Source organism: Leptodactylus fuscus, chromosome 5, assembly GCF_031893055.1.
Source record: "Leptodactylus fuscus isolate aLepFus1 chromosome 5, aLepFus1.hap2, whole genome shotgun sequence".
In the NCBI taxonomy this organism is placed as follows: domain Eukaryota; kingdom Metazoa; phylum Chordata; class Amphibia; order Anura; family Leptodactylidae; genus Leptodactylus; species Leptodactylus fuscus.
The window spans coordinates 88,919,282-88,946,392 of record NC_134269.1 but is presented as its reverse complement, the minus strand read 5'-3'; the positions used below and the strand labels follow the sequence as shown (position 1 = coordinate 88,946,392).

Here is a 27,111-nt window from a genome sequence, read left to right as displayed (position 1 = left end):
AATGCCCAAGAGGTTGCCCAAAATAGGATACATTGCAAGTGGGATGCCCAGTAATGGTGCAAGAGGTGTGGGACCGCCAACCAGCGCCGCACCTCCCATGAGGCGACCTGAAGCGACCGCTTCAGGCGGCGCTATGCCAGGGCCCCAGGGAGGGCGGCATTTTTGCTTACCTAAACCAGTCCAGGACAAGCTGTCCAGGACAGATTTGGTCCAAGGGCAGATTTGGTCCAAATCGGTCGCTTAGCACCGAGTGGTGGATTGGGGAGGCCACTGGAGCAGCGCTGCTCCAGCAGCCTCCCCTCACGTTCAGGCAGAGAGCAGGTCCTCTCCGTGCCTGCTCTCTGCCTGCGAACGCCGCTAAGCCCCGCCCCTTCGCTGCGCCCCACCCCCTTCGATCTGTCACGCCCCTCTGCTCCGCCCCCTCCTTCCAGAAAGGAAGGGGGGGTGGCTTTCTGTCGTTCGCCTCAGGCGGCGAAAGGGGTAGGTTCACCCCTGCCACCAACCCCCACTCTCCTTTGCCTGCAAGCATGACTGAGTGAGGGATGCGGTGGCGATTGCCATTCCAAATAAATTGGAGAATAGATTTTTGTAGGGTATGGAGTTCAGCACGAGGCACTGCTACAGGTAGTGTCTCAAAGAAATAGAGAAGCTTTGGGAGGAGGGTCATTTTAACTGCTGCAACGTGACCTTAAAGGGCCCAGGAGTTTTAAGTTACGTCTCTGTATAAAGGCATGTACATATAGATATAATGTATATAATCTTGTGTTTATTTTTGTGTACAGGACTGATAGCATTCCTTTAGTTAAAGGTAGTTAAAAGGTTAAAGGTATGAAATGTGATCTTTTCAGAGTTCATAGTACACCATAGTTTTCTAAAGCACACACCTGCCCAGCCTCTTTGTTTGACATCAGGCTTTGCTCAGTAAGGCTCACACTTTCTACTGTGCAGGATGGCTATCGTGCAGAAAGCTTTGATCGGGTTACCATTACTATGGATGCTAAAACGTATATTTTTCCCATACCTATGGCAAGACATCAGATTTTTCTTCAGAGCAATTGGCTATGCACGGAAGATAGAACAAGCAGTTAAATCCTGCCCTTCCTTTGGCATGTTGGATATGTTTCTGAAACAGGTATCCATAAGACCAAACCAGACATTTATTCTGTATCAAGACCAGTCGTACACTTACAAGGAGATAGATCTGAAAAGCAACCAAGCTGCATGGGCTCTAAGTCACTATGCAAAACTGAAGAAAGGTGATTGTGTTGCCATCTTCCTGGGTAATGAGCCTGCATACATCTGGCTTTGGCTGGCACTAGCTAAATTAGGATGCCCAATGGCTTGTATGAACTACAACATACGTTCTAAGTCCTTTCTTCATTGTTTCAAGTGCTGCGGAGCAAAAGTGCTAATTACTGCTCCAGGTAAGAGAAATCTACTATAAGTATATATCATAATACGTAATAAAGTATTTCTAGCAACTACATACAGGTAGGTGAAGTATGTAGGTCAAGTATGTAAAGAGCTGCATGTGAGCTTATACAGGAAAGAAGCTCAAGGGGTTAAGTATTATTGGTAATAAACTATATGGAAACAAGTGCTGCAACTAGGTTGTCTATGGACAAGGTGACCTGTCACTTCTTATCTTTTGTAATGTACTTTGCATGAATCTTGATCACGAAGATGATATTCTATGAACTGTGAGACACAATCTATTGTACTGTAAGTACGACAGTCCATTCATTCACATAAATATTGTGCAAGCTGTGTGTAGGTGTGCAAGATGTCTGTTTTTCTCTAACATCAATTTCACCGTATCTCACAGTTTAACGTAAAGTTGTAAAACACATTATACGCATTCTATAAATCCATTACTTGTCTTTTTGCATAGAGTTCTGTTTGTTCACTTTACTGACATATTTCCACTAGCTGGCACTCCTGTTGCCTACTGTGCCTACTGATGCCTACTGTGTGTGCCCAGGGTCCTGTGGTATCCCAGCAACTGTTACCTTGACCGTGCTTGCCGAGCACACAAGAGAGAGCTAAAAAGAAACAACAATGACATCATTTAGAAAAAGAGTCCTTAGTTATGTCTTAAAAAACTTACCTGCATCTTTCTGTAATATCTGACCCATATTTACTGTTGCTGAATGTAGTGGAACATTGTCTAGATTTTTATTATGGTAAGGCTGTATTCACATGGGTCTTGTTAGTTCTGCTGCATTATAAGGGCAGAGCAAAGAAAATTACACAAGGGTTTGATCTCTAAAATGATGGACATCAACGATGCCCCTCAGATTCCATAAAAGAAGTCTGGCGTTGTACCAGACAAAATAGTATTACAGTACTATATCCATCATAATCGATGGATACTGTGGCAGAGGCTCCTAGAAGGACCTCCAGTGCAGATGTGAACACAGCCTAAGGCTAAGGAGAAATGTGCTGAGTCTGTTATGGGATGTCTCACTGCTGTATTTTTTCTGCAGGGTGTGGATGAGATTTGGTTACATTTAATTCACTGCACTCCTAGTTCTCAGCGACCCAGTCTGTAGTGATTTGGAGGCTAGCCAGTCTCTAGTTTATTACATGTGTCCCCAGACTAACACCGAAATCACTTGTTTTTTCCATGGAATTCCATAACATTCTACTATATGCCAAACATTATTACCTATGTTTAAAGAGGATTGTCCAGCAATTTCAGTACTTGGGCAGGAGGCCAGGGAAGGTGAAACAGAGAAAAAAAATCATGCCCACCTGTCCCCACCGCTGTCCAGTCCAGGGCACATATTCGAAACAGCCGTTTCGAATAGCATGCTCCCAAAGAAATGAATGGAAACGGCTACATTCATTCATTTCTATGGGAGCGTATTATTCGAATCGGCTGTTTCGAATAGTGATCGCTCATCTATAATCAACACTTATGCCAGTGGAAATCCTGTCTGCAAGTGACCACTGAGGCCAATCAGCAGTCAAAAACTTCTGCCAGCACAAGCCCCAGTATGTGCTGGATCGGACAGCAGTGGGAGAAACTGGAGCGTCAGAGACAGGCAAGTATGATTTTTTTTTCATCCTCTCCAGCATCCTTCGCAAGTACGGTAATTTTTGGACAAACCCTTTAAATATAAATAAAATAATAACTGACACTGCAACTTAGTGAAATGGTGACAAATACATTTGGCCACGACCTTTATTAAATGTATAATACGAAACAACTGAATAATCCTTGAAATATTAAACTCATCTCAGTTAAACCATAAACTCAAGTACAGTATTCCTCTTATGTTAATGAGCGACAAACCCCCTGCCAACAACGAACTGTGACACATATAATACATGTATAGCCAAAAGACAGGGTGGATGGGAAGGCTTACCTAGAAACAGCGCTGAGGTATGACTAACACTGCAGCGCTCTGCTGATTTTTAAAGCTATCTCTGACCGTTTCACTCTGGAAAATAAAATATACTACTACTAGCCTCTGCCCACGACTGTTGTTGGCGCCAATGATCCACCTATATTGAGTAAATTGCTGACGTCGATGGTTTGCCTCCTCCGGCATTTTGGCAGCTCTCAAGCTGTCCTGCTGCTGAACTTGGTCCTCGCGCCGTGCCTGTGATTGTTCCGCCATCTCAGCAGCTGGCTGAGATGCCATATAATGAATTTTGGATTAAAGGGGTTTTCCCATGTCAGTGTGTATGCAGTTCCTTGTACATAATGGACTCAGTGTTATCTGTGTGTTTACATAGTGAGATAACAGACCAGGCTTTGTCAGCAAACTCTAATTAGCTGATAGTGCTGGTAGCAAGAGCAGATTAATATAGTATATGAACATAAATTCATAACAGTCGTGAAGTCAAGTAATTTACTGGGATAAAAAGTAGTATATATGTTAATCCAGGTTACAAACTATCTATGTGCCAAATTTCATCCAAATCCGTTAGGTAGGGGCCCCATTACAAATTTTGCATTGGGGCCCACAATCTACAAGTTACTCTTCTGCTGCCCAGTGACCAATTACTGTCACCAGTTGCAAAGGGAAATTTTCCTCTGTAACCTGTACTCTGTAACATTGGCCCTTAGGGATACCCAATCATAGACATCAGTGGGTAAGACCCCATTCACATGACTCAGCGTGCATCTGTTCTGGGGCCAAGTTTGCAGCAGAATATAGTCGGATAACACACAGAGAGACATCCTAGTGTCATCCCAGTGCATTCCGTTATGAATTCATGTCTACCGCGGCTTCTGATCCATTCCACCACACTGTCACAGAACAATATAGGACCTGCTCAGTTTTCATCACAACAGAAAGGACCAGCAGACACTCCCTGGGATGGCACACTTGAACGTGTGCATGGAGCCTTAGTGACTATCTGCTCAAATACTGGTGGGAAAATACTTCCTATCCATAAATTCAACTCAGAAAGAAAACCCAAGGGATGTCAGTAATCCTGAGGTTCTGGGCTTCTCCCTTTCCTTCCTTTTTTTTTTTGGGAAATATGTTTGACATATAAGGCGGATTGATAGACCTGTGTCTTCTTACTATCTTATCAACCATTTAACCTATGAAATGTATAGGTAATGTGTGAACTGGCCAAGTTCTTAGATGCAAGTGATACAAATGTTTTCTAGTTACATATTAAAGATCTGCTGTAAATGCAACTTTTAAATAATAAGCAAAGGTAAAAGCTCCAAGCTGTACAGTATAGCCATATGGATCTGATAATATATGTCAGCTTCATGGATACACAAGATATATATTTTATGAAAGTTTAATTGCATTTTATTCATTGTACTGTGCACCATACAGCAGCACTGCACACATAGACTTCTTTTTTCAATACGGCATCCTGAACATGACTTGACGTGTGCGTGGGGCCTAAGGCCGGTCTTACACTACCGTAATATATGTCTGCAAATGGTCCGCAATTGAGAGTTTTCAATTGCGGACCATTTGCGGATGCATTATAGTCTTACACCACCGGATATTTTATCCGTGGTGTGGCTGGGCCGCAGCCGTTGTCCGCAATTTATAGAATGTGTCCGTTATGGCCATGAATTCCAGCACTGCACGGACTCGCCCATAGAACTCTATGGGCCAGTGCGGCAGTTTACGGGCATCTGCGGTGTCTATGTTGGTGATCAGCAACTAGTGTTGCTGGTCAGCAACTTGCAGACCGTAAAATCATTACGGTAGTGGAAGACCAGCCTAAGTCTGCTAAAAGCACAATACTTTAACGGAATATTAGGTTGAGGACACACAAGATGGGTTTACTGCAAAAAGCTGTGACTTTTTACTAATTTTGGTATACTGGTTTATTTTCTTATACTAGTGTTATTAGTCTTATTGCATTCCTTTCACTGTGTGCATAATGGGTGAATGATAGCAAAATTGAACATCTATATGCACTTTATTCGTTGCGGTCACTGTGTAAGAGAGAGTCCACTGGATGTCTCAAGCTGAAACCAAAATTGTAATTCACCATGGATGTGGTCCATAGTCTAGTAAAGAAGTTTCAACTCAGTTTGTTTGTAAAACGTACAACAAACATTTCTAATGCGCTTTTCTTATAATAGAAGTAACTAAAGGGGATTTTGCAGTGTTCTATATATAGCGAGGGTGTTATTTGTCCTCAAATGCCAGACTCAGTAGATGTGTGTTATGAATCAAATGCAGCACCAAGCTACATGGTGAGTCCCAGCACCAGACAAACTGCACTGAGCATCCAGCGCACTCCGAGCTACACCAAACCCGACCCTCCAGAGATGTTCACCAGAGCCCCTGATGGTGGGGATGGACTTGGAAGCTACTGTTGGGCAGGATGATTAGAGTTCAGAGAGCGCAGGATGCACAGCGCACCACTAGTCCCAGCAGACTCAGAAACTGAAATCACTTACCGGAAAAATTACAGACAGGAGGAAGGTCTGAAGATGCAGAAAGCAGCAGATGGCAGTAACCAGAAGGTGGCAGCAGCATAAAAGTAGAGTAATCATCCAATCATAATCGTCAACATGAGGTCAGTTTAGTACAAAATAAATCCACCCTCAAATCCACAGCAAATTCCTTTATGTGAACAAAACCTAAAGTTGACCTACAGCAGCGAAGAATAATATCCAGGTGATTAAACCAGTGTGTATGTGAGCTTGTGTAACAGTGTCATCCACAGCATCCTGCCCCTTTAATACACCAGTTAAGAAAAATCACTGGGTTGTTATGGAAACCTGGAGTAAAGCGGTGTTCATGTGGAGACTAAGCGCTTGTGAGCTTCTATTGGCTGATAAGGCACATGTGACCGTGTGTATGGCAATTGGAATATGAGTGAAAGACTTTCAGCCTTGCATTGGCTAATGCAGGTCATTTATTTGGGAATACTGCATTTCAGGAATGGTATGTCCTAGAGTGCTGAGACCCGGTCTAAAACCTTCCCGGACACATGATGTACCTGTGTATTTGGTTATGATTGGTCCAGGCATTTTGATGGACATAAAGAACAGACAGACGGACAGACAGATAGAAACGGTCTCTCTCTCTCTATATATACTAGTCTCTGCCCGCGACTTTGTCTGCGGGTTGTTGGCATCGGTGATCCGCCTATATTCAGCAAATTGCTGCCGTCGATGGTTTGCCTGCTCCGTCATTTCAGCAGCTCTCAAGCTGTCCTGCTGCTGAACTTGTTCCTCACACCGTGCCTGTGATTGTTCCAGCATCTCAGCAGCTCGCTGGGATGCCATATAATGAGTGTGTTGTTGATGTTGATGATCCGCCTGCTCCGGTGTTTCGACAGCTGTCAAGCTGGCCTGCTGCTGAACTCGTTGCTCGTGCTGTGCCCGTGATTGTTCCAGTATCTCAGCAGTTCGCTGGGACGCCATATATTGAGCAGGTTATTGGTGTTGATGATCCACCGGCACCGGCATTTTGACAGCTATCAAGCTGGCCTGTCACTGAACTCGTTCCTTGTGCTGTGCCCATGATTGTTCTGGTATCTCAGCAGCTCGCTGGGAAGCCATATAATGAGCGTATTGTTGGCATTGATGATCCGCATGCTTCGGTGTTTCAACAGCTCTCAAGCTAGCCTTCCGCTGAACTTGTTTCTCACAATGTGCCTGTGATTGTTTCCGTATCTGAGCAGCTCGCTGGGATGTCATATAATGAGCGTGTTGTTGGCATTGATGATCCGCCTACTCCAGCGTTTCGGCAGCTGTCAAGCTGGCATGCCACTGAACTCGTTCCTCGCGCTATGCCCATGATTGTTCCGGCATCTCAGCAGCTTGCTGGGACACCATATAATGAGTGTGTTGTTGGCGCCAATGATCCCCCTCAACTCCGCTTGAGGTGAACTCTGTTGACTTCTGGCTACCTTCATAGCTCTTGTTGTTTGTGACAAATTCGATTTTCTTTCTCCAGGCATGTTTAAAATTGGCAAACTGCCAATTTGGATTAAAGGTGTTTGCCCATGTCAGTTTGTCAGCACTGCCTTGAGCAGATCAGATAATATGCAAATGTGAGTACACAATCCACTGAGGGTTAGCTGAGTGTTTAAACAGAGAGATTAACAACCCTGGCTTTCTCAGAAGCTGAGATAAGAACAGTGTAATATAGTATGTGATCATAAATTCATACCAGTCGGAAAGCCATGTCATTTACTGGGATAAAAAGTAGCCTATGTTTTAATCGAGGTTACAAACTATCTATGTGCCAAATTTCATTCTAATCTGTTCAGCCGTTTTGCGTGATTGAGGAACAAATACACAAACATCCAGACACACAAACTTTCACATTTATAATATTAGTAGGATATATAAATTTTACGTTTAACCTCTTTAACCCCTTCCCGCGGGTAACATTTTTGATTTTCATTTTTGACATTTTTTATTTATTTGTTTTTTTACTTCATTTTAATTTTTTTCTTGCAATTATTGGACCCCCTAGGGGTCTTAAATCCCAGGGGGTTTGATCATTAATACAATGCATTGTAATGCATTGAAAAATACAGGCTTATGTATGACAGGCTGGCATAAAAAATAATGAACTCCCCCCATGTATGTAAATAGTAGAGCATTGTTTAAAGGAGAACATATACTTTATGGTGAAAGTTTTATCGTATTCGGGCTCTTTGTGCATTGCCATATTACAGAGCTTAGAACAGGTTCAGATCATGCCATGTTAGAACAGGTATGTTTTTCAAAGTTTTTTAGAAAAGACTTTTCAGAACTGGATTGTACCCTGTGACTTGTTCTAGGTATACAACTTAAACAAAACCATAACAGGGTTGCAAATGCACCAGTATTAGCTTATTACCGTTTCATTTGCAATATCCTGATCATTTGGACTGGGTCTGAACAACCGCTGAAAACGTTACATGAACAATTCAACCAGTTCCATCCCACAATCAACCTGACGCTCAATCACTCCTTCTCTGAAATAAACTTCCTGGACATAGTCATCAAGATACAGGACAACAAAATTGAGACATCGCTGTATCGGAAGCCGATTGACCGCCCTACCTACCTAAGATGGGATAGCTTTCATCTGAAACACATAAAGAAATCCATTGTCTACAGCCAGGCCATCAGATACCATCGCATATGTTCAGACCCTGTGGACAGAGACAAGCACATTGGGGGCCTCAAAAACACATTCTTGAGGCAGGGTTACCACCCAAGAACAGTTGAAAACCAAATTAACAGGCCACGAGAATACCAAGATCGGAGTTATTAAAATACAATACCAAACAGGAAAACAATCGAGTGCCCCTGGTCGTCACATATAACCCACACCTGGAGATGCTGAGAGGAATTACATGCAAATTACATCCACTACTGCAAAAAGACAACCATCTAAAATCCATATTTCCAGACCCCCTCTCCTGTGCTACACACAGCCACCAAACCTCAGGAATATGGTTGTCAGCAGCTCACTGTCACCTCCAACCAACACAGGAACATTTCCATGTGGACAGAAAAGGTGCAAGACATGCCCTCACATACTGACTACGGACAAAATAAAGATCCCGAACTCTGATCAACACTACAAGATCCCAGGTAACTTCACCTGCAGCACACCTAAAGTGGTGTATTTAATAATGTGTACCAAGTGTCCTGGGGGCCTGTATGTAGGTGAGACAGGACAGTCATTTAGGATGAGGATGAACTCACACAGACATACGATTAGAGAACAGAGAATGGACCTCCCTGTGCCAAAACACTTCTGCAATGAAAATCATAATATCACCAAAGATATGAAGATCCTGGTACTAAGAGGGAATTTCAGAAACAGAAAGGATCGCCGCATATGGGAGATTAAACTCATGATGACCTTCAACACCCTCCAAAGGGGATTAAATCAGGCACAGGGTTTTATGACGTTTTACAACAACTAGACACCACGTCACTGATCAAAAGAAGCAATAAACCCAGAGAGCTTTCCTGTGAACTGATATATATATATATATATATATATATATATATATATATATATATATATATATATATATATATATGTTTTTTTTTTAACTTTGTATTTACATGTTCTGTTTTCCATCTATTTTGCATCTAACACCCCACTCCTCAGTATATATATATATATATATATATATATGCTTAACTTCAGAAATTGTGTTATACCATCCTGATGAAGGGACCTAGTAGTCCCGAGAGATCAATATGTCATCAGAAAATTTTTAAGTTAGCCATTAAAAAAGGTATCAACTACTGAGGACTTCTCTCAATTTTTTTTTTCAGTATTAGCTTGTCATAGATCCATTTCTGAGACACGATATACAGTATATTCTAAACATTTCTTTATTCATTTTTACCAGAACTGAAGACAGCTGTGGAAGAAGTGATGCCAGATCTTGTAAAAGATGGCGTGCAGGTGTTCTACCTGAGCAGAGATTCACCTACTGATGGTGTTTTATCTTTACTTGACAAAGTGGAAGCTGCCTCTGAAGGTCCTGTTCCTGAAACCTATAGATCAGGCTGTACGGTGAAATCTCCGGCTCTATATATTTACACTTCTGGAACTACAGGTAAAGCATCTAAAGATTAAACTAAACAGGTTAAAAAATTATTAAACTATTAAAGATTAAACTATTCATGTCCTGCTCAGCACCTCTGCTTATGTAACTAATATTGATGTCCCCAATGGAACTGATGCAAATACTCCAACCAAAGTAACATTGGCACGTTTATCCGAGGTGCATAAAGAACAGAAAAGGGAAATTGTTTAAATCGTAAATTGTTAATATTATTATTCCCCTCATAGTCTCCAAAAATACCTCCAATTATAAAGCAACTTTTCACAAATCAATAGCATAGGTGAATATATGAAACTTTGTAAAATAGCCTATTAACCGGTTAAGGACCAGGCCCAAAAGTATGTTAAAGACCAGGCCTCTTTTTTCAAAACTGACATGTGTCACTTTAAATGGCAATAACTTTGAGACGCTTTAACTTACAAAAATGATTTTGAGATTGTTTTTTTCGTAACACATTATACTTCATGATAGTGGTAAACACTAATCAATATTTTTGCATTTATTTATAAAAAAAACTAGGAAATTTGATGGAAATTTGAAAAAAATTGCAATTTTCAAAATGTGAAATTCTCTACTTTTCAAGCAGATAGTCATACCATCCAAATACATGAATAAATATTATCTCCCATATCTCTGCTTTATATTGGCATCATCTTTTGATGGTCTTTTAATTTATTTTGGACGTCACAAGGCTTAAAAGTGTAACAGCGATTTTCCAGATTTACAAGAAAATTCTCCAAACCAATTTTTTAGGGACCACTTCAGTTCTGAAAGTAATTATAAAGGCCTGTATAATAGAAACCCCCATAAATTACCCCATTTTCAAAACTGCACCCCTCAAATTATTCAAAACAGCACTTGGGATGTTTGTTAACCCTTTAAGCATTTCATAAGAATAAAAATAATATGGCAGTGAAATTTAGACATTTCATTTTTTTTCACTAATACATTCATTTAGACCTAAAATTAACACATTCACAAAGGGTTAAAGGAGAAAATGCATCTGATAGTTTATTGTGCAATTTCTCCCGTGCACAGAAATACCCCACATGTGGGTATAAACTGACTTTTGGGCACACGACAGTGCATGGAAGGGAAGGAGCGACACTGGGTGTTTGAACAGCAGATTTTGCTGGAATAATTTTCAGGCGCCATGCCTTATTTGCAGAGACCCTAGAGTACCAAAACAATGGAAACCCCCCAAAAGTGACCCCATTTTAGAATCCACACCCCTCACAGAATTCATCAAGGGGTATAGTGAGCATTTAGACCCTACAGTTGTTTCACAGATTTTACTAACATTGGGATGTGTAAATGAAAAATTACTAAAATGTCACTTTATCTCCAAAGTTTTCATTTTCACAAGGGGTTAAAGGAGTAAAAGCCCCCCACAGTTTGTTAAACAATTTCTCCTGAACACGGCAATACCCCATATGTGGCCATAGTATGCTGTATGGGAACATGGCGGGGCTTGGAATGGAAGGAGCGCTATTTGGCTTTTGGATGGCAGATTTTACTGGAATAATTTTAGGTGCCATGTCGCATTAGCAGAGCCCCTAGAGTACCAATACAGTGGAAACCCCCTAAAAGTGACCCCATTTTGGAAACTACACCCCACACAGAACATATCAAAGGGTAGAGTGAGCATTTTGACCCTACAGCTGTTTCACAGATTTTATTAACATTGGGCCTTGAAAATGAAAAATTACTTTTTTTCCAACAAACTGTCAATTTAGCCCCAAATTTTTAATTTTCACAAGAGGATAAAGGAGAAAAAGCTCCCTAAAGTTCGTTACACAATTTCTCCTGAACACAGAAATGCCCCATATGTGGCCATAATCTGCTGTATGGGAACATGGCGGGGCTCAGAATGGAAAGAGGGCTATTTGGCTTTTGAAGGGCAGATTTTGCTGGAATATTTTTCAGATCCCATGTCGCATTTGCAGAGCCCCTAAAGTATCAATACAGTGGAAACCCCCTAAAAGTGACCCCATTTTGGAAACTACACCCCTCATAGAATTTATCTAGGGGTAGAGTGAGTATTTTGGCCTCACAGGTGTTTCACAGATTTTATTAACATTGGGACGTGAAAATGAAATATTACTTTTTTTCCCAATGAATCGTCCATTTAGCGCCATATTTTTAATTTTGCAAATAGTTTAAGAATTAAAATCCCCCCAAAGTTTGTTACACAATTTCTTCTGAGCACGGCAATACCCCATATGTGGCCATAATCTGCTGTATGGGTACATGTTGGGGCTCAGAATGGAAAGAGCGCTATTTGGATTTTGGAGGGCAGATGTTGCTGGAATAGTTTTCAGGTGCCATGTCGCATTTGCTGAGCCCCTAAAGTACCAATACAGTGGAAACCCCTCAAAAGTGACCCCATTTTAGAAACTACACCTGTCAAGGAATGTATCAAGGGGTATTATCATTTTGAGCCTAAAATGCTTCCCAAAAATTAATGTACAAAATGAAAATTGAAATTTTTAAAAATATGCCATTTCGGTGCCCAATACGTTGCACCCACTTTGTGTTGTCAGAGACCTACACTCCTAAAACTATTAAGGGGCCATCCCGAGGGGCAAAAAATTATATATGTGGGTGTAAACTGCTGCTTGGGCACACAGCAGGGCTCAGAAGGGAAGGACCACTGTGCGTTTTAGCTTTTGGGGTAGAGATTTAGAGGGACCCTCTGGGCACCATGTTGTTTTTGCAGAGCCCTGGAGGTGCCAGTAAACTGGAATTCACCAAGAAGTGACCCCATTTTGTAGGGGCAATTTTAGGGTCTCTGCAAATGTGACATGGTGTCCAAAAACGAAGAATCTAAATCTGCACTCCAAAAGCACATATTGCTCCTTCACATCTGCGCCCTGCTGGGTACCCAAATAGCAGTGTATGCCCACATGTATGACACTGGTGTACCCCGGATAACGGACTTAATGCCATATGTGGGTATAAATGGCTGTTTGGGCACAGCCGGGGACAGAAGGAAAGGAGCGCTATATTGGTTTTTGGAGCACACCATGCCACTTTTGCAAAGCCCCTGAATTGCCAATAAAGTGGAATCCGCAGACATGTCACCCCATCTTGGACACTAGCCCACTAATGGGATTTATCAAGTGGTGTAGCGAGATTTTTTTAACCCTTGAGTGTTGCATTTATTTAGTTTCCAGAAATGAAATCGCAACTGATAGAGAAGTTAAAAATGAAAATTTTACTGATTTGCCATTTCAGTGTGCAACATGTTGTGCCCGACTTATGTCAGCAGAGACACTCCAAAAACTGTTAAGTGGGTATCCTGGGCACAACAGCTTTCAGAGCGTTCATCTCTGATACAAGTCGGGCATAACATATTACGCACTGAAAGGAAAAATGGTCATTTTCACCTTTCACAATCAGCTTCGTATTCATTTATGGATAATAAGTTATAGCAACACTTGGGGGTTAAAAATGCTCTCTGTACCCCTGGATAAATCCTTCAGGGGTGTAGTTTCCAAAATAACATCTCATATCAGGGGATTCCACGTTAAGGGCGTTTCAGCTCTGCAAAAGTGTCATGGCATCCAAAAACCAAACCGTCTGCGCTCCAAAAACCCAATAACCCTTCTTCCCTTCTGTGTCCGGCTGTGCCCCAATATCAGTTTATTCCCACATATGACATTACGTCCGTTATCCCGGGTACACCAGTGTCATACATATGTCATACATGTGGCATAAACTGTAGTTTGGGCGTACAGCAGGGCGCAGAAGGGAAGGAGCGCGATGCGGCTTTTGGAGTACAGATTCAGATGTTTGGTATCTGGACGCCATGTCATGTTTGTAGAGCCTGTAAGGTACCAGAAAAGTGGATTCCCCAAAGGAGTGACCCCATTTTGAAAACTGCACCCCTCAAAGAATTTATCAGGGGGTGTAGTGAGTATTAGTATCCCGGACGTGACTGCACAGCGGATGGCGAAGAGGGAATATATAAGCGGTGCGGAGTACATTGGGGACACCAAATTCCCTACTATGTCCCAGTAGCTCCTATGATTGGGGGAGTCACTCTGGGGGTCACTTTAGGGGTCACTTCTGGTGTCCGTTCCCTCATAAGCTGTAAATCTGGGGTGTCCCCTGATATCCGCTCGCACCGCTTATATATTCCCTTCCTGCCGCAGCCAGTTGTGTTCTAATAATTTGGCGATTTTTGCGGACTTTTGTCTTCACATTATTAGATGCTATATTTTCTTTATTTTTCTGGTGACGCGGCCATATAAGGGCTTGTTATTTGCGGGATGAGATGCATTTCGTAATGACACCGTTTTTGGGTGTCTACATCTTATTGAATACATTTTATTAACCCTTTTTTGCTGGATTTAAAAAAAAAAAAATCAATCCTGGCATTGAGTTTTACTTTTTTAATTTTGCGCCATGCAGCGTACAGTATAAGTAACATGTGTCCTTTATTCTGCGGGTCGGTACGGTTACGGCGATACCTCATTTATGTTATTTTTTATGTGTTACTAGTTCTGCAGAGGAAAAACACATTTGGGGACATAAATCAATGTTTTTTGCATAGCATCTTCTGAGAGGCGTAACATTTTTATTTTTCGGTTGACAGTGTTGGTTGAGGGCTTATTTTTTGCGGGACAACCTGCGCTTTTTATTGGTACTGTTATCGGATGCATATGACTTTTTGATCACTTTTTATAGTATATTTTGTAAGGTGAGACGGCGAAAAATCATTACTTCCAGCGAGTTTTTTCCGGGTTTTTTTTCCGGCGTTCGCCGTGTACATTAAATATTATTTCAGTTTTATTGTATAGATTGTTACGGACGCGACAATACCAAATATGCATTGTTTTTATTACTTTTTAGTTCTTTTTTTATATAATTCATTTTCTATAGAGAAAAAGGGATTTTTGGGCTTTATTACTTTATTAATTTTTTTCATACACTTTATTTTATTTTTTTTTTATTTTTTTTTTACTTTTTCATGTGTCCATTTAGGACACTTCAATCAGCAATACTGTGCTGATATAGAATGCCATGTGAGACACAGCCTGCAGGTGTCCCACATGGCATTCCGTAGCAGGATGACAGGCTGTGCAGACGCACAGCCTGACATCAGAAGGTCCTGGCAGGATCACCAGGTATGTGGGGGCTCCGGGCAGTCTGGGGTCACTGGCCAGACCCCAGACTACCTTTTACTGCTATCGGCACCCTCCGATCTCGCCGCGGGGGGTGCCGATCAGCTTCAATTGCTGGCGGATGCCTTTCGATCGCGCCGTGATGTTTCACGGCGCGATCGAAAGGGTTAAAACGTCCAGTCGGACTCAGTTCCGACTGGACGTTATTGAGGAAGGGGTTAGGTGTTAGTAACACCTAACCCCCGTCCTCCCCGCACCCCTCCCCCCGCCAAGAAGGTACCTAAAGACAGGACGTATTTTGACAATAGTCCGGTCTTTAGGTACCTGGACCGCAGGCCGTAAATTTACGTACGGCGGTCCTTAACCGGTTAAATCTTAACTAAACTTTTTGACAACCTCTGATTTTCTGGCAGTATTTGGGTCATTAATAAATGTAACCAAATAAGTGAATGAACAGAAGGATTTGAGAAAGCCCACATCCACAGACGATATGTGTTTAGCTCTCTAAGGCCTTGTTCACATCTGCGATGATACGCATGAGGACCCCCCCGAATGGAATACTGAGTGCAACTGCAAGCGGTGTGCCAGTGAAAGCACACGGATACCATAGACTATAATGGGGTCCATGTGCTTGCAGCCAGATCTCTGCAGGGATCGTTTGGACAGGAAAGTAGTTCACAATCTACTTTTCTGTTTGCATGATTCGTGCAGGCAGCACACGGCAAGTACACGGACCCCATTATAGTTTGTGGGGATCCATGTGCTTTTACTGCACAGCGCTTGCAATTACGTTTGGTATTTTGGTCGGGAGTTCCCATGCGGACTCCCCCAAACGGAATGCCAACGCAGATGTGAACCAACCCTAAGATGTAGAGAGAGCCGAGTTCCTTTAACCCCTTCCCGCCCCTCCTTCCAAGCCCCATAACTGTTTTATTTTGCCGTTCCAGAGCCATATTAGGGCTTAATGTTTGCAGGACAAATTGTTCTTCATAGTGGTACCATTTACTATTCTTTACAATGTACCGGGAAGCTGGAAAAGATTCAGAATGGGGTGGAAAAACGATGGCCATTTCTTCAATGTATGAAATATCTCCCAATTTAACATTTTGTTTTGAAATGTTCACAAGGACCAGTAGTTTTTATCCCTATTTGTCTTTTTACTCTTGTTTTTCCTTTTTTAATGTTTAACTGCTACTCTTTGGATTTGTATTGCACATTTGGACTTTGTTTACTTTATGAATTACAAAACCTAATTCTTGTGTTGGTTGTTGTAAGTCTATTTCCATACAATAGCTCAGTACCTATATAGATATATAGATTTCTAAGAAAAATTATCGCTTCATTGAACTGTGTGCAGAAATATAATATTATATGAAGCCATATAAGTTTCTTTGTCCTTTTAATGGTAGTCATTGGCAGATGCATACAATTGTATAAGTATACACTTGGATAGATCTGGGACAAAGATTCTCATTAAACATAATTGCCATGGTCGCTTCAGGTTGGCACTACATTTGGCAATTTAGTGTGAAATAACCTACCTCTATATCTATACATTTGTATATGTGTGCATGACAGTTATAAAAAATACTGGTCTAAACTAAACAAACTAAGTACACCGGTTTCTACAGTTTAGGTCAAAAAGTTTCCCACTTTGTCAATTTTTATCAACTCTTGCACCACTTTTTAGAAAACAGCATGGGGCAGGGTGGTTATGAAGACAGGCCATGGTCGGGACATCTCAGTCCATCAGATTTACTGTAACACATCCCAGATAAATAATGTGACTTATACCTGAAATACACGCCAGTATAGACTTTATTTCTGGAAAAGGGACCTCCCACAATACACCAAAATTAATAAGTGTCAAGCGGCTAGTGTCTTGTAATAATTCTGGTGCATCTGTCCCCAGCATTCACAATATTGAGAGTGGGGCACAATGTAATGGTCTTCAGAAATACCCCACTATGCATTAGAGGCCTAACAGATCAAAACGTTAAAAAACACACAAATTATTTCTGACTTCATCTTGAATTCGGTTTTACTTCTACTTTACTGTAGGCAAAATCTAATATTTAATTTGTATAGTCAGCAAAAATTTGGGATACCTGATATGCTGAAAATAAACAGTAATATCACATTATATTTCTGATGCTTATATTTAAGTGGTATAAAAGTGCACAATTTTATTCCTAGGTCTTCCCAAGGCAGCGGTTATAAATCAAGGACGTCTTTTGATAAGCTCTTCATTAAGTACACTGGCTGGAGTTTCATGTAATGATGTTTTGTACATTACCTTGCCTTTATACCACAGTGCTGGCCTTATGATAGGAGTCCGTGGATGTATCCAGCAAGGTAATCTCCCTTTCTTCCTCTTCCAATAACTAAAGCAAAAGGTTCAAGTTTAGCTTTTAACATGTAGTCCTTTGGTCATCCAGTGGTTTAACTACAAAAGGTCAAGTTCTCCAGTGGTCTTGTTAATGCAGACCTATTATATTACAGTTACATAATTCAGAGACCACCATAATGGACACTGACCACTAAACTATATTAATTGTATGATAACTAATAATATCTTGGATGCACAAAGAGCACCAAATAAACTCATTGATGATGTATACTTGGAATTAATACTTTATTTTTTTTACCCAGGAGCCACTTGTGTTTTAAGAAACAAATTCTCAGCTAGCCAATTCTGGGATGACTGCAGGAAATATAATGTAACAGCCTTCCAGTATATTGGGGAGATCCTCCGATATTTATGTAACACTCCTAAGGTATGGAGAATTGTATACATTTTAATGAATTGTTTAGATTTTTGCTTAGAAACAAGCAAGAGAATCACAGGACGCAAACAGGAGCGAGGAAGATAAGAGAATTGCTGTTTGGTCCTGTTTTTGTCTATATTTAGGGATCCTTCAGTACACTGAAATTAATTTTCTGCCATAGTTGTGTGAACCTGGGTTTAACCATTTACAGACACATAGCTCCAGTTTTCAAAATTGTCAGGACACGCAGCAGTGCCAATTTTAAAAAAAAATAATTTTATTTATATTGCTCATGTATTTTAGAGAAAACTATGAAAATCAAGAAACAGCCTACACCTTAGGAGAGTATGTTACTCTACTAAAGTAACCACCAGTCAGTGGACAAAGTAATATCAATCAAACCTGGGCTCTTCCTCGAACTGACAATGTCCACATGACATTTCTCAATAACCTAAAGTAGGAACATGTCTGAAAACATTACGTTGCAGATACTGTAGCTTTATATTTGTAAATTGTCCTCACTGGTTCTTTTTAAACAGGACCTTTCACTACCTCCACCAATTCAAGTTTTTAGTACCTATTAATAGTTGCTGCTCGACAGATTCCAGCACAGTTGGAATTTTCCCTCTAGTTTTGGTCTGATGTGCTATTTAAGTTCTGTAATGTCAGAAGGGCGGTGTCAGGCAGGGGGTGTGACTCAGAGCTCCAATCAGAGGCAGCCAGTGTCAGCGCTCAGAATAACACCCCTTATCTGATCCTGCCTGACCCCACCCTCCCGACAGTACAGAGCCTAAATAGCATATCAGGCCCCAAAACTAAGAGCATTATTGCTCAATAATGGTGGGGGCTAGAGAAACAATTCCAACTGTGCCAGAATTAGTGGAGCAGAAATTATTAAATGATGTAAAGCGCTGGACTTGATGAAGGTGGTGAAAGGTCCTCTTTAAATTCATGCAATGTACTCGCTTTTCTGGTTCATTCTAGAAACACAATGATAAGGACCACCGGGTACGACTTGCGGTAGGAAATAGACTAAGGACAGATTTTACTCAGTTATTTGAAAAAGGGCTCTGCATACTCTGAAACTTCTGTTTGAGAAAAGTAAATAAAAACTGGATGTATTCACAACTACAGCAATAATAATTTTTTACAATACAAGGCCAATTGGAGGTCCGGCCAAAGCCATTATTGGAAGTTATCTTTCTATTCCACATCAATTGCCTTACATTTGTATAATGATCTGACTTGTTCTTTTTACATTCATGCAGTGTACACATTTTTCTTGTTCGTTCTAGAAACACAATGATAAAGAACACCAGGTACGACTTGCGCTAGGAAATGGCCTAAGGATAGATGTCTGGAAAGAATTCATTAATCGCTTTGGTGATATACATATTTATGAATTTTATGCCGCGACAGAAGGAAATTCATTTTTTTTCAACTACACCAGAAAAGAAGGAGCAATAGGCAGATGCAACAGGTTTCTAAGGGTATGTTGTGTAACAAAACTCATTAAGTAATAATTACACTTATTGGCTTTACGTATATTCTTTATAAAATTTGCAAGTAAAATTGGGCAAAACACATCCTATAAAAGCAGTTTGGTTGCTTAGAAATAACTAATATGCTGTCTATTTAGACTTGAATGAAAGTTGTTAATTAAAATTCGACAAAAATAATATTAAGCGGATTCTGGAAATTGTTGTATTTTAGCGCATGAGACCTTTTGAACTGATCAAATACGATGTGGAAAAGGATGAACCAGTCCGCGATGCTGCAGGACATTGCATTCGTGTTGTAAGGGGTATAAATATTTTTTTTATATTCTGAAAATACAAAATATGTTCAGATATAATACTTTATCTTTTGGAGTTTCTGGGGTGTTCCAGGAAAGGTTATATTTAGCAACATTCATTACCACTATGTCTACATTCAAGTAAGCACATAATAAGCTACAATGCCTTCTGTTGTATATAGTAATCACTCGATTTAAAGGGTTAATCCCAATTCACTGCAAAAATGTGAACAACAATCTGCACGTCCCGACCACTAGGACAGGACTTAGAAACAGGTGAGTACCTCTGCTCTGTTTCCATAGCCACTATAGAGGTTAATGGAAGCTAGGGAAACAAAATAGCACATTTGGTCATGCTGTTTCCATAATTTTGGAGCTACGCAAACAGATTAGCTCAGTTGTGCTATGCTGATCCATTCGTCCCGTTCACCATACCTCCCAATTTTCAGAGGATAGAAAGAGGGACACAATGCTTAGTGTGCTGCGGCTAATTTAGCTCCACCAACTTCTAAGTTGACTCCAGCCATTCCCATATTTCTCTTTGTGCTCTCCACACAGTATAATGCTCATACAGTCACCCTAATATTATATACCCCCCCACATTATAATATATTCCTTAAATTGATCCTACAGTATAAAGTCTCTCTCCTGTTGCACCCACAGTTTAATGTCCCCTTCTAGTTGCCCCCACTTTAATGTCCTCCACCAGTTGTCCCCAGTTTAATGTCACCCTCCAGCTGCTCCAAAGTTTAATGTCCCACTCCAACTGTTCCATAGTTTAATGTCCCCCTCCAGTTGCCCCAGTTTATTGCCCCCTCCATCTGCCCCAGTTTAATAACCTTCATCTGCCCCTAATGTCCCCTTGATCTGCCCCCACAGTTTAATATCCTCCTCTATCTGCCCCAAAAGTTTAATATCTCCCTCATATCACACCCCCCCCCCCCCCCCGTTTCATGCCCATCTCCATCTGCCAAAGTTTCTTACTTTTTAAATTTTTTTTACTCGCCTCTCCTTGCTCCCCTGCTGTGCAGTCTGCAGTCTATCGTCCCGCAGTGTTCAGGGAGCTGCAGGCGTAATGTCATCATATTGGGCCTATGGGCACACAGGGCTAGTTCACATGGGGATTCCACTCCGGATTAAGCCCAAATGAAAGGGCCTAGTCCGGAGGGTGCTTTCGCAAGGTGGATGCAGGTGCTGAATCAGCCGCGGAATCCACCTGAAGAAAGGGCAGCTCGCTTCTTTTTTCCGCTAGCGGGAACAAACCGCTTGTGGAAAAAAGAATGCTAGTGGACTGTGAGGGGGCGGATTTTGAGGCAGATTCCGTGCCAAAATCTGCCCCCTCTTGCCCCGTGTGAACTAGCCCATAGGGGGCACAGTACTGAGAAAGGAGCTGCCTGCTCCTACTACACCACTGTACTCAACTCATCTGTGTCCTCTCAGGACGCAGAGGAGTTGAATTTGGGACATACCTTTCGCTGACCGGGACTGCGGGACAGTACCCGAAATCCGGCACTGTTCCACTGAATCTGGGACAGTTGAGAGGTATGCATTCACCTTTATAGGAATTACTGAAACAGTATTAACTCTAGTGGTTGGGACTAGCGGGAAGATATTTCTGTATTGGCAGTGAATTATCCATTAATCAGTATACAAAAAGCTTTGTAAATGTGAACTACGGGATATTGTCGGGATTTAACCGTCCACCAAAAATGCATGGGATGAAAAAAAATAAATAAATTTTTATTTCTGGAAAGGTTGTATATCTAATGAGTGTAAAAAGTAATTCCTTTATCGCATTTCTAAAAAAAGAAGCGTGCCAAATTCTTAATACCAAGGTTCAGACTCTAGAATTACCTATAATAATATGCCATATGGCCAAGCAGGTACAATTTCTTCATTATTTGTTTTAAAAAAGGATCAAACCATGTCTGTGTGAAAGAGACCCAAGGCTCTGTGCAGGAGTTGTATATTTAGTAACAGGACACAATCGAGCCTTTTGTAAAGCTTGTATTGAGAAAAGCTTTCTTGACCGCACAGGATGGCATCCTGCTCTTGGTACTAAATATACAGCTCCAGCACAGAGCAGAATTAGGTCAAGACTACACTACCAATTTTTGTAGTATTACTGAGTCATTTTAACTATTTAGTGACAGCTGCAGCACACAGCGATGAAAACTGGTGGTAAAACCCCCATCAATAATAACATGCTACGGGTTCAACTCCCAGAGCATAAGTCTTTTTAAATATGTTTCAAGCGGCTCGATCATTGGGAAATTTCATTTTTAACTAAGCACATCCTTGCATAGTCTTTAGAAAGGCTACTCCACACCTACCTTTAGTATGTAAATTCCCTCAGTAGATTTTGAATGAGCCCGTTTTTATTCCTTAGCCTGTTTAGACTTACCTGCTCTCACACACAACAGAGAAAGGAGTGCTCGCTGAGACTTCCGGGTGCACACTGGGGGCTAATTAGCATGTGAATAAAAATGGCTCATTCAAAAACTACTGATACAATTAATATACAAAAGGTATGTGTCAAATAGCCTTTCTAGGGCTATGCAAGTATGTGATTAGTTAAAAATTACTTTTCCCAATGATAGAGCCCCTTTAAATTCCATCCTCTATATTACCAATGTACAGAGAATGGATAAAGTCCCAGTTGGTAACACCGAGGAATAATGCAGTGCGTGTCCTTGGCCTTATATCCACATGCATAAACGATAACAATTTAGATGCCTTTACTGTGCTTACACATTGCCCTGTTTATTACGACTTGTTCACAGGAGAGACTGGTTTACTAATATCTGAGATTACAATTACCAATCCTTTCACGGGATATGCAGGAGAGGAGTCACAGACTGAGAAGAAGAGACTTCGCAATGTCTTTAAGAAGGGAGATCTGTATTTTAATTCAGGAGATTTGTTAATGATAGACAAACAAGGCTTTGTCTTTTTCCAGGATCGCGTGGGAGATACCTTTCGGTAAGATATTAACCTAGTCTACTTTAGTAGTAAAAGCTTTATCTTCAGAATACTTCTAGTTTTTAGTGAAGTTCACATTTTATATTCTACGGGCAAGATCGATCAAGTGTGTTATGTTAATATTGCTATGAATTGTTCTATAAAAACTGAAACCTGCCATGCTCACAAATACTGAGCCACAGCTAAAAAAAAACATATTGGAAACGCATTGTGTTATTCTGCAGCCGTTTCATTGACTTTCTACTTTTTTTTGTAGTTTTTCTTCCCTTTATTAAATCTATAGCTAAAACACTCACGTTTCCACAGGTACAATTGACATGTATTTTCAGAAATACATGCTTTTTCCAAAAACGCAGCTTTTCCACAATATTTGTTTTTTCTCCAGTGTGTGGATGGGATTAGCCAGAATCGTATTCACTTTGCTGATATTATAAAAAGCAGCACTTTTTTCTACTGGGTTCTCACGCAACGAGCTGCAAACCTCCAAAAAAAAATGTTTTTCACAGAAAGCCCACAGAGGTTTCCCCTGCGGACTTCATTGCTGTATTGCTAACATAAACTTATACATAGGATTTAATTCTCTTGCAGATGGAAAGGTGAAAATGTTGCAACTACAGAAGTAGCGGATATTGTAGGGATGACTGAGTTCATTGATGAAGCCAATGTGTATGGCGTACCAGTTCCTTGTAAGTGAGAATTAGTATTTACGCTCCATTCATATCATGTTTCTGCTGTCTTTCATAGATTCAGATAATAGATTTTTTTTTTAATAGTAAAAATGGTTATCGATATGCTTGCTTTTTTACATTAGAAAAACATATCCTTTTTGTTGAGCAGAGCGATGAATAGATGGTCTGACCTCACAAGATTCGTTTTGTGAGGATCCCTCAGTGTGTCATTTTGGGTCTGACATGTATAGCTAATCACTGTGTAAAATCTTTCTATATATATATATATATATATATATATATATATATAATTATTTTTTTAATTTATTACACCCCCCACACCTTATCAGCATTGACGTTTTCTTTTTTAGATCATGAAGGAAGAATTGGAATGGCAGCCATCAAGCTTAAGCACGGTCAATCATTTGATGGGGAGGCACTGTACCAAAAGGTGGCCGATTATTTGCCTAATTATGCCAGACCCCGTTTTGTGAGGCTACAGGTAATAGTATTTTATCTTATTCCATTAAATTCTGTAATACTGAATATTTAATATATTAGCCAAAATACCTGAATAATCATATGACTAATGTGTATGGAGACTTCCCGACTGTTTTTCATGGAAAATATTGAATAAGAAATGTTCAAATAATATTCACAAAGATCGAAACCTCGACTCGACACTAGTCAGAGCTTAAAAGAGAAGAAATAAATGAAAACCTCTTTAGTGTACATATAAATAGCATTCATTATGCTTACATACGATTGCATGAAGTGACCAAACGCTGAGCCAGTGGGGCAAATATACTAAGCCTATGTTCACAGAAACTTTGGATAAATGTAACATTTTTCACAGCCGTTTTGCATCTAGGCACGACCCGTTGTCACAGGCTGCTCATAGAGTTGACTCTTGATGGATCTGTGAAATCGGGTAAAAATAGGACAAACTATTTTTTTGATGGACTGTTAAAACAGACCGTCAAATAAAGGGTCAGAATAGCCACATCTATATAATGCAGCCTATCTAATGTGGCCTATTATAAATAGTATGTGAATGTAAGCTAATACTGTCTAGGCTTTAGTCAGTACATACTATGACTAGACCAGATTTTCCAAAGGGTCTAATGCGGTTTGAAAATATGACGCACTTTTAGTCTATCTTTATGCTATTTGGTACTTGAGTTAATTTCTGCAAAAAATTGCCCCACAAATTTTTGGTGCACAGTGTTCCGTATTAAAGGGGTTAATCCACTTTCTGCTATTGATGGTCTATTTTTAGACCACCAAATGAATATCCTTAAGATAGGCCATAAATATTACAACCCCAATTACAAAACAGTTGGGATGCTGTGCAAAATATGTAAAGAAAACAAAAATGCAAAGATTTGGAAATTTAACCAAATTTAACTCATTTTAACCATATTTTACTTACAGTAGAACACACAGCAGAAGATGAAAGTTAGACATTTTTCCATTTCATTAGAAGTAATTAAGGGCTCGTGCACATCTGCGCCCCTAGGACTCCGTTATGCAGGTTTTAGTTTCCTGAACAAAACAGAGCAGGAGACGGAAAGCTGCAGGACTCTTTCATACCCATTCATTTGAATGGCTTTGAAAGGTGTCCGGCCGTTAGCGCTGGTGAGCGTTTTATGCATGAAACGCTCACCGCCGCTCACGGCCGGACTCAGCATGATAGGTTTACGTCTTCTGCATGCAGAAGACGGAAACCTGGGAACGGACTGCTGAATGCTGGTGTGAACCTAGCATAACTCATTTAGGAATCGATGGCAGCAACAAAATTTGAAAAGTTTAGAGAGGGCCATGTGTACTATTGGGGAGCATCCTCTCTTTTTATAACAGTCTGGACAACATATCTGGGACTAGAGGAGAGCAATTGCTTGAGTTTTGGGAGAGAAATGTCTTCTACTACTTGTACAGAGCCTAAATAGCATATGAAGAAGCAAAACTAACAAACAGCGTTGAATACTCGGATACGGTAAGGGCTAGAGAAGGTGATCCAACTGTCCCAGATTTGGTGGAGCCGAGCCTATTACTTGATGTATAGAGTTGGACTTCGTGGAGGTGGTGAAATGTCCTCTTTAAAGGTTTTTCTACTATAAATTGATTACATCTCCCTTATGTCATGGAGTGTGGGGACTGTGACAGAGATGTCAATCATGCTCAGTAGGCGTGATTAGCAAGTAGACAGCATGACTAGGTTGAACCTGTTCCCCGCTCAGCATGACAACTTAGGTCAATTTACATATGACTTTTTATTCTTTCAAACATTTATAACTTCACTTTGCTACAACAGAAAGATTATAGAGGAGGACCAAAAAGGCACCTGAGCCTTTATAGGATCAGGACAAGTTATGGAGGAAAGGTTCCCTTTAAATTAATTTAAACTACAGGTTTTAATATGATCCTGTAGATGGGAATACCAGTTTAAGACTAAGGCTCCACATAGTGAACCCCAGCTAAAAAATACTGCAGAAAAAAAATGCAGCGAAAAGTGTTTTTTTTTTTTTTTTTTATTTAAAAAAAGCTTTTTTTTTATTGTCTATTTCTTTGTGTTTTTTCTTCCTTTATTAAACTTTTAGGGTTTAGTGCTGTGTTGTTTTTTTTAAGTTAACTATAAAACAGACCATATATCATTAAATCAGATGTAAGAGTAGCAGACATTTAGTATAAAATGTTTTTTTTCCTTACAGAGAGATATTGGATTTTTTTGTTTTGTTTTGAAGCAGCAGCCATTTTTGCAGTAAGTGCAATCTCTGTCATGTAATGGAAACATCCATTTAAACTAATGAAGTATTGCTTACATCTACAGGACTTTATTGAGGTTACCGGAACCTACAAGCAACGTAAAGTGGAACTGGTCAAAGAGGGCTTTAATCCAGCGAGTGTAAAAGATCCATTGTACTTCTTAGATGAGACTGAAAAGCGATACAAGCCATTGGATAGTCACATTTACAATGTTATTCTAGAAAAAAAATTAAAACTTTAATTCAATGTGATCATGCACAGATAGCTGATACTTTAATAGTGAATTTTCTTACGTAGAACAATGCTTGTCCCAATGTTCATCATATCTTTAATTATAGATTATCCCAGCTCAGATTAATCAGTTTGATGGTTTATATGTCATATTAACTTAGAATTTGGGTGAAAAATGTAATAAAGATTAAAACTGCTGACTGGACATAATTGGCCACTTCAACATCCCTGATACAAAGTAATACATCACATACATAAGTTATATGTTTGCAGTACTGATTATTGTGCTAATTAAGCATTATACTTTGTGAAATACACTGCTTAGTATGTTACTGGCCTATAGGGAAACTAGGCAAATGCCTACCTGTATTCTGTTTGTACTGTGGATTTAGCTAGTGTTGTTTCACCAAAAGTTCTCAATAGACATAAATGCTTTCAAAATTCTGTTTGTTGCTATACTTCGCTGTCATCTGAGCATTCACCATACACTGCTCTTTAATAACAAGAGAACAGTAAAATCCACAACTTTAACTTTCACTGAGAAGATTATACCAAGCAATAAAGGTACCAACACACTGTATTGTTTAGTTTCAAAGGTATTTATTAAATGGTATCAAAGGTACAACAAAGAAGCAAATAAAAGCACAACCATAAAAACAGTCTAGAAAATAGTGCAAAAAAAAAAATAGAAAAAAACCAGGGCACTCACCAGCCAGTAGTAAAATTCACCAAACTTT

The 27,111-nt window shown here is 40.2% G+C and overlaps 1 protein-coding gene across 2 annotated transcripts; it reads left to right on the top strand.

Moving 5' to 3' along the window:
* The first annotated feature begins 748 nt into the window (after positions 1-748).
* LOC142204900 (long-chain fatty acid transport protein 2-like) lies at positions 749-26,384 on the top strand. Of its 2 annotated transcripts, XM_075276226.1 has the most exons (11): positions 749-776; positions 969-1,424; positions 9,817-10,026; positions 17,361-17,519; positions 17,817-17,941; positions 19,228-19,422; positions 19,646-19,736; positions 22,511-22,709; positions 23,298-23,395; positions 23,749-23,879; positions 26,208-26,384. In XM_075276226.1, exons 1-11 carry the CDS (start codon positions 749-751, stop codon positions 26,382-26,384), a joined length of 1,869 nt encoding a protein of 622 aa, XP_075132327.1. The 2 variants fall into 2 exon arrangements, with proteins under 2 accessions (XP_075132327.1, XP_075132326.1); XM_075276225.1 differs by lacking the exon at positions 749-776 and having other exon boundaries at positions 950-1,424.
* Positions 26,385-27,111: the final 727 nt, after the last annotated feature.

Coding starts and splice junctions, on each gene's coding strand:
- LOC142204900 (XM_075276226.1), top strand. CDS start 749: ATGTATATAATCTTGTGTTTATTTTTGT. Junction 10,027..17,360: donor TTACACTTCTGGAACTACAG/GTAAAGCATCTA, acceptor TTTTATTCCTAG/GTCTTCCCAAGGCAGCGGTT. Junction 19,737..22,510: donor TTGCATTCGTGTTGTAAGGG/GTATAAATATTT, acceptor ACTTGTTCACAG/GAGAGACTGGTTTACTAATA.